Source organism: Rhagoletis pomonella, unplaced genomic scaffold (genome assembly GCF_013731165.1).
Source record: "Rhagoletis pomonella isolate Grant_MI unplaced genomic scaffold, Rhpom_1.0 Rhpom_scaffold_00004, whole genome shotgun sequence".
Classification (NCBI taxonomy): domain Eukaryota; kingdom Metazoa; phylum Arthropoda; class Insecta; order Diptera; family Tephritidae; genus Rhagoletis; species Rhagoletis pomonella.
In genome coordinates, this window is record NW_023458558.1 from 11,066,102 (window position 1) to 11,074,155 (window position 8,054).

Below are 8,054 nucleotides of genomic sequence, written 5' to 3' on the forward strand. Positions count from 1 at the left end.
CACAAGCTAAAGTTCTATGTCAAAAAATATATTTCGCTGTTGTCGTTGTTCCGACGACATATCGATGGTACTCTGCAATAACGACACAATTAAGAATTCAAAAAATAGAATCCCTTGTTAATGGCTAATGTGTATAATCCTTGCCTTATCCGTGTCTAATCTTTACTAAAGCAAGTAGTAAGGATTACTACAGTAAGTGGTAAGGATTAGACATATATTATACAAGGATTAGAGACATTAACCAGTTAAGTAAGTAGCAAGTTTTTGTTTTTTGAATTTTGAATTGTGTCGTTATTGCAGAGGACCATCGATATGTAGTTATAATCCACAACTGATCACATTCAGGAGAAAAATTTCCCACTAGTCACAATGGGATAGTTCATTTATGGCCCGATTTGTTTCATATTTAGAATATATATTACTCAATTGGAAAGATTTTTATTTATTTTACCAATAAAAGCTTGTCTAAAAGCCAAGTGAAGCCAAGTCCTTCTCCACCTGGTCTTTCGAACGCAGACCTGCATTGAATACTTTCAGAGCTGGAGCGTTTCCGTCAATTCGCACGACATTTCCTAGCCAGCGGAGCCACTGAATTTTAATATCTATTTAAAGTGTAAAAGTTTTGTTTTTTTTCTAACTTTTAACGAACAATTTATCCGTAAAACATTTTAACAGTTCAACTCCTCATGTACTTTTTATTGTTATTTGTAGCGGTTACTTAATAAAATTTTAGTTTACAAACTAAAACCTCGCTATTATAATTTCCATTCGTACTGTAATCAAGTATGTAACTTGAGAATAGAAATCGCTGCATCTTTTAGGCGCATCAATATTACATAGATACATCCCGAGCTGATAAAAAGGGAAGTAAAAATGGTGCAATGTGGTATAGTCATTCTACAATAAAACGTATGTACATAGGTATTCAAAATTAAAAAATGTATATTTTTATCAATAGCGGCGTAAATATATTAAGAGCTCTACTAACTTTACATAAACAGTAAAAACGCCAATCGCATCAGTGCATTGATCCTTTATCTTCTGCATAAAGAAAGTATATAGGGATTCGAGAACCATTTGGTAAATGAACTAATTCCTCGTGAGTTATAAGATGAATCGCAGCAAGCCCATAAAACAACATTGGCAATCCTAAAAAATGAAAATTAAAACAAAATAATATTAGGAGAAAATAAAAGGATTGCAATCTATTTTATGTACCTAAATTTATAACTTTCAAAACCCGGAAAAATCGATCCTCCAAAGAGAGATCTTGAATAGCCCGTTTACTACAGTGGTATTTCATATATGGATAGCATCCTGTGCGAAGTATGTGATAATTAGTTCCAGTATCAAGCGTCCAATTGAAGTGTGACCAACCGCGCTGATCATTCTCAACATCTTTAAACTGCAAAGACAGTAACAACGAATATATCATATGTACACCAGTGTGCCGCAAATACCTTTACAAAATAAGACGTCCACGGAGGTTCGCTGCATTGTTTAAGGTAAGCCGTTAAGACCTCCGACGCTTTGGGCTTTAATAAAATTGCAGTCAAACGCATTTTTCACTATCTCATTGCGTCACTTTTCAACATTTTTGTAAGTTTTTGTTTTGGTTTGTTTTCCAAAGACCAGTTGCCAGTTGATAAGGTCACGTGATGGTGCAGAATCGAAAACAATACTCTCATCCTTTAATTTGCTGTCTGCATCCTTCGAATGTGTTTTTTTACCTGTTCTTTTTAAGCCGAAAAACATTGATTTTTCACTTCCAATTGGGTTTTGTTTTATTTATGTACCTTGAAGTGAATCAGATGACCTTGCAACAGCTGACGACAGTGGCGTCCAATGTAATTGTTACTACACCGACAAAGTGTTATAAAAAATTTAAAGCCATTTCTACGTAAATTGCTGAAGAATTTCCGTTAAAATCACCTTTTTCAACAAAATAATTCCTATATGTTTAACATTGACGGAACACACAATAAAATATATTCCATAAAGTCAGTAGAAATGTTTTACCAAGTCGAACATCAAACAAGAAATTTGCAACCATTTTTACGGTTGCATTTACACATCACTGACTGCCAACTCAGCTGTTGTCGCAAAGCATTGCCAGTGCCAATTGCCCACTTTTTGTTAGTGTTTTCTTTGTAGATTATTTGCGAATAGTAAAGAATAGTAGATACATATCGTTCTTAATTCGTTGTTCATATCTATTGTTCTGCAGTGTTTGCTTACGGATTACGTGATAATACTCAAGTTGGTTTTTTTCTTTATACAAATTTGCAAGTTAATTTATTCATTTATCAAATTACAATCTTTTAGACAACAGCTTCAATATGTGGCCCCGCTTATTGTTTACTGCTAGACGTAGTGCAGTTCAAATAAATATCGAAAATGCGTTAAAAATCTCTTCCCGTGCTTCATCAAGCCAAGCGAGGCAAGCGGAAATTTCCGAGGCTAAATTGACAAACTCAGTATTATCGTCAGAAAAATTTACTGACATTCGCATATATAATGAACCAATTCCGCAATACCTATCCGGTTCCGATGACATTAAAAAATTGGAGAACGCTCTTGAGCGATACCAAAATAACTGCGAAGACATACCCATTGTTATAAATGGTAAGGAAATAAGGAAGGGCAAGGAGGTATATCAGGTTATTCCACACAGGAAAAGTCATAAACTTGCCAAGTATTACTATGCTGATGATGCCACCATAAAGGAGGCAATTCAAGCTTCAGTCAAAAAGCAAAAGGAATGGGATAGGACTCCTCTCACCAAGCGTATCGAAATATGGGAGCGGGCAGCTGATCTTATGTCCAAAAAATACCGTGCAGATCTTCTAGCAACTACCATGTTGGGCCAATCAAAAACTGTTATACAAGCCGAAATTGATTCTGGTGCTGAATTAATCGATTTCACGCGCATGAATGCTGGTTACTTGAAGCAGCTGGCCAATGATCAACCGCTTAGCCCCACTCCAGATGTCACCAAAAACCATTTACGTGTCCGTGGGTTAGAGGGTTTTGTAGCAGCTATAACTCCCTTTAATTTCACTGCAATCGGTGGCAATTTGGCCTACACCCCAGCACTAATGGGTTGCAGCGTGTTGTGGAAACCGTCCGATACGGCGATGCTCTCCAGCTGGACGGTGTTCAAGATAATGCGTGAAGCCGGTGTACCCGATGGTGTAGTAAACTTCGTGCCAGCCATTGGTAATTTGATAAAAAAAATTTAATTTTTACCTATAATTTGTATTGTGTATTGTTGTAATATCTGCTCTATGTGATAGGTAAAAACTTCGGTGATGCTATAACAAGTTCTCCCGATTTGGCTGGCATCAATTTCACAGGATCCACGGCGACTTTCAAAACTCTGTGGAAGTTGGTAGCCAACAAAATTGATGATTACAAAAATTACCCGCGCTTGGTTGGTGAGTGCGGTGGCAAGAATTTCCATTTTATTCATCCATCAGCGCATGTGGAGACAGCCGTTGCACAAACTATTCGTTCGGCTTTCGAATATGGTGGACAGAAGTGTTCGGCTTGCTCTCGCCTATATGTCCCTGAATCACTATGGGAATCGCAGTTCAAAGGGCCGTTGATTGAAAAAGTAAAGAAGTTGAAAGTGGGTGACGCCTGCGAAGTTGATACATTTTATTCGGCTGTTATTGATGACAACTCGTTCCAACGAATTTCGGGATTTATTAACGAGGTTAAGGAAGATCCCGAATGCACTGTATTGGCTGGTGGTAATTTGTCGAATGTAGAAGGGTTCTTTGTGGAACCAACCATTGTTGAAGTGAAAGATCCGCACAAGCGTGTTATACGCGATGAAATCTTTGGGCCAGTGTTGTCGGTATATGTTTATAAGGATGGCGATTTGAAGAAGACTATTGATTTGGTTAGGAACACCACCAAATATGCATTAACTGGTAGCGTGTTTGCCACGGATGAATCATTTTTGAAACAAGCGTTAGACGAGTTCAAGGACGCCGCCGGCAACTTCTATATCAATGATAAATCGACTGGTGCAGTTGTTGGCCAACAGCCATTCGGCGGTGCACGCCAATCGGGAACAAACGATAAAGCCGGATGCCCATTTTATCTGTTGCGTTGGGCTTCATTGCAGGCCGTAAAAGAGACATTTGTCCCAATACCAGATATTTATTATCCTTATATGAACAAAACAAAAAATTAAATAACTAATTATGATATTCCTCTGTAACTAAAACTAAACGAATCTCGAATGGCAGTTAAAAATTAGAAGCTTTTAATTATGTGGCTACTAACTAATTTATTCCGCGGATACAGAAATACAAGTCTACTGAATTAATTACGAAATTATGAATCTCGATTTTCACAGTGTATTGTATTTACATATATGTGATGAAATCTCCTAAATGAAAAATGAACTTGAATATTTACAGATTACATAGAATATCTGTTTGGAAAGCTAAACTCTCCTGAGCATACATATACTATTAGCATTGGAAGTCAAGCCCTCCATTTGTTATCAGTAGTATTAACTCTGGTTCGTTGGTGGCACAGCTTACACATACCTATGCATGTATGTATGTACATACATATAATAAAATGAACACAGATCTGCGATAAGCGATTGTTTTTTTTTGTTTGTTTTTATAATCATTAATTGTTTAGAGGTCAAGCCTAGTCATAAGCGTGTCTATAATTGCAGTCACAGAATAAATACTGATAAAAGTATATATTTTGAATTATTTCTGTGTCTGCAAATTACATACATAATTGGACAATATTCAAATCTTTTAAATAAAAATAATATATACTTACATACATACATATTAAGTGGAGTATTTGTATTCTAAGTGGGAAAATGCATATTGGCAGATAAACTACAAAAAAATAACGATCCGGAGTGATCAACAAGCGGCTAGTCCTAGATTACCGTTATAAGTTTACATCTTTTGGGGAGGCATACAACCTGTGTGATTATGCATTTGTGGAGCATCAAAACATTTGTCACAAATGAGAAGTAAAGCTTGTCCAAACATTTAAATATGCTGACGCAGTAATCTTTTGGAATGCTATGATTGTGTCTTCTAATACTTTTATTTATTTATAACCATATTCTATGTACTTTGTGTATGTGTACTAATTTGTTTAAGCTCGTTGCAATAAAATGTACTGGTAGATGAGAAGTCATTTTAAGGTTTTCAGTGCATTAACGTTGAAGATAAAGATGAAATTGCAAAGTTATGTTGAGTTGACTTATCATCGTGGGTAATAAATCTCACTGCTAATAAATTTTTAACAACTTGCCGGATAATACTACAATAACCTAATGCGTCGTAGTCAAGTTTGTTTGCGTTCAAAGTTTAATGTACCCAAAAAATGAAGAATTAATCATCAAATATACTTAGGAATGTGTAAATTTTTTTGTTCCTTCAAAATCGTCGTACATTTTAGCCCATCTAAAGGAGCAATCCGTCCGCTATTAATGCGCAATTTTTATTTATTTTACATACCGTTTTGTTACGAGGTATAAGGATTTATATGGAACGATCTCGATAAAATTTCTCAAATTCAGATATCTTTTGCAGATAAAGTCATAGTGTTTTTAAGATATACATATGCATATACAATTTAGACATATCGTTCAGATTTAGGATGTGTAGCTCAGAAACCGTAAAAAAATCTTCTTAAAGCTCTTTGAATTAATTTGAATTTGATTGTTCGAACAAATGGCAACACTCCTAAATAATTGAAAATTTTTAATGTATCTTTTCAAACATGTAGCAACCCTCTTCAAACATTCCAAATGGTCAAGCTCAAGATTTCTTAACATTCTTTCGTTTGACTACGGTATTTTTATATTTCATATACTTTTTGTATTAGTTAATTGAGTTAGACCTTTCAAACAGGTGGCAGCCCTCTTCAAAAGTATTTTGAAGCTAAATCCTTGTTAACTCTCCTTCGCCTGACATTGCGAGACACGCTAAGTACAGTTTAGAAATAAAAGTTTTGCAAAATCCCTTCGACTGATATCCATATTTTAAAAATTCATTTAACTTATTAAATAATTTGAATTTAACTTTTCAACACATCAAAAATATTCTAGCGTTCAAACTAGATATTTCTTAACACTCCTTCGTTTGATATCCATATTTTGATGTTTCATATAACTTGTGTATAAGTAAATTAAGTTCGACATTTCAAGCAGATGGCAACCTTCTTCAAAATACTTTTAAACTACTACTTTCTGAAACCCCTTTCGTTTGGTACCTTTATGGTGATACATATTTTTTTACCTTATATGATTTTTTAAACAGGTGGCAACCCTCCTATAGTTCAGCTACAGAACCAAAGCTTTTCAAAACCCATTTTATAACAATTGATTTTTTTTCAATAATTTGAATATAAGTTATTAAAGGTGGCAACTCTTATCGAAAAAGTAAGACCTTATTTGTTATTTTTACTTTTTTACTAAGCTTCTACCCCGACTTAGGCTGCTTTAATTAAAGGGCACAGGTATATACAAAATATTTTGCAATAAAAATGATTTGAATACGAATTTGCATTAACTTCATAGTTCTCTTAAAACAGTTGCAGTCTTAAAACTGCTGCACTTATCGTCACTTTGCGTCTTCATATGTGGGGAAGCCTTAAAGGCCACCTGTGGATTAAAAAGAAACGGATATTGGTATAACAGACTGAGTGGGGTGAGGCGGAAATTGCTGACGGCAGAGATCTGAGCACTTGTGTCTTTTCAATGCCACAGGATAGTTATAGTATTCTATAATGTTGAATTCCCTGAGGCTTAATGTTGGTTTAATAACAGCACTGAGCCCGGACTCACACATTATCGAATCTTCACTGATGGCTTCAAAACTGACTCTGAGTCTGGCTCTGGGGTCTTCGTCGAAGTTAATAGGGATATGCTTCACTTTTCTCTTAGGGATTATGATTCGGTCTTCCAGGCTGAGGTATTTCCAATCCTCAAGGCCATGGACTACGTGGTGGAAAATAGTGATAGCCAACCTGCACTTACGGCATTGTCCAGCCCTCGTAACTACTAGGCGACAGGTCACTCGGGAGTACCTGGTAATGCGACATTTAACCATTTGGCCAGAACTGGCTCAGACCAGGTGTTTCTCGGTCCGTAACCAGTTATAGCACTCCCACCTTCGGCCATTGAAACCACCATCAGAAACTGCGTGAATACTTCGCTTAGCAATGACTGGGAGGCATCGAGGGACTGCAGGTGGGCCAAACACATGTTGCCTTCAATCTCTAGTTTTTTGCTCTCACCGAGCAGACGGGACTGCAGACAACTTGTTGGACGGTGGCACAAACATCTGACTGTGATAGCCGTACATGACAACTCCTTTTGCCCATCCTACCTTGCAGAGGAGGAGGCGGTGCTTGGGTTTATTCGTAACTCGTCCAGATTAAAAACAGTTTAAAAGGGACATGAAAAAACTACAATGTACGGCATGTAGTCTGAGTATTGGTTTCTGCACGCGTTGTTTTGTGCCTAGTTGCAAGAAAAAAACCCCGGTGTTACAAAAAAAAAACAACAGCATGAAATACACCCCACCAACAAACTTTTGTTGCCGGAAATAAGAAAACGTGGCCTCGGAGACAAATTTATCGACGGTAATATCGCCATCGTATCGATTTCTTATTGCCAGTTGCTCTAAAACGTCCGCCGAAGGCAACTCGCCTGGGGGAGTCGTTTTCTTATTGCCTGAATGCGACGTTTTCTTATCGCTTCAGGCGATATTTGGATTAATTTTATTATTTTTAATTCTTCCTTAATTTTTTTGTGTACAACATTGGAACTTAGACACGGAATTAATTCTTCCTTTCGCTTAGGTATATTACATTTTTTTTTTTTTTTTAATTTTATTTATATATTTACACACTTGTAACAACATCGTATGAGCTTGCATATTTATTTTTGATGTAAAGTACGTAGCAATATAACACTCGTTTTGTTGTTGCAAAAGCAACATGCTAGATTGCTGCGTAGTAACCTTACACCTAAAATGCTACAAATCTTGAACTCC

At 36.3% G+C, this 8,054-nt stretch overlaps 3 protein-coding genes across 6 annotated transcripts in view; 2 read left to right on the forward strand and 1 right to left on the reverse strand.

The window, feature by feature from the left end:
- Positions 1-537: 537 nt before the first annotated feature.
- LOC118736979 (uncharacterized protein C15orf61 homolog) lies at positions 538-1,794 on the reverse strand. Of its 3 annotated transcripts, XM_036467174.1 has the most exons (4): positions 1,461-1,794; positions 1,219-1,405; positions 989-1,149; positions 538-897 (listed from the first exon to the last, which is right to left on the reverse strand). In XM_036467174.1, the coding sequence occupies exons 1-3, from the start codon at positions 1,560-1,562 to the stop codon at positions 1,019-1,021; spliced, it is 420 nt and encodes a 139-aa protein (XP_036323067.1). In that variant the 5' UTR covers positions 1,563-1,794; the 3' UTR covers positions 538-897; positions 989-1,018. The 3 variants fall into 3 exon arrangements, with proteins under 3 accessions (XP_036323067.1, XP_036323066.1, XP_036323068.1); XM_036467173.1 differs by lacking the exon at positions 538-897 and having other exon boundaries at positions 919-1,149; XM_036467175.1 differs by lacking the exon at positions 538-897 and having other exon boundaries at positions 919-1,149; positions 1,467-1,788.
- Positions 1,795-2,150: 356 nt separating this feature from the next.
- On the forward strand, positions 2,151-4,620 carry LOC118736980 (delta-1-pyrroline-5-carboxylate dehydrogenase, mitochondrial-like). Of its 2 annotated transcripts, XM_036467176.1 has the most exons (3): positions 2,151-2,259; positions 2,326-3,219; positions 3,297-4,204. In XM_036467176.1, exons 2-3 carry the CDS (start codon positions 2,340-2,342, stop codon positions 4,202-4,204), a joined length of 1,788 nt encoding a protein of 595 aa, XP_036323069.1. In that variant the 5' UTR covers positions 2,151-2,259; positions 2,326-2,339. The 2 variants fall into 2 exon arrangements, with proteins under 2 accessions (XP_036323069.1, XP_036323070.1); XM_036467177.1 differs by lacking the exon at positions 2,151-2,259 and having other exon boundaries at positions 2,340-3,219; positions 3,297-4,620.
- Positions 4,621-7,998: 3,378 nt separating this feature from the next.
- The window catches only part of LOC118738092 (esterase FE4-like), a 1,964-nt gene continuing 1,908 nt past the window's right edge, over positions 7,999-8,054 (forward strand). Inside the window, exon 1 of the mRNA XM_036469013.1 lies at positions 7,999-8,013. Coding sequence (XP_036324906.1) covers positions 7,999-8,013 — 15 coding nt within the window. The remainder of the gene's footprint in view (positions 8,014-8,054) is intronic.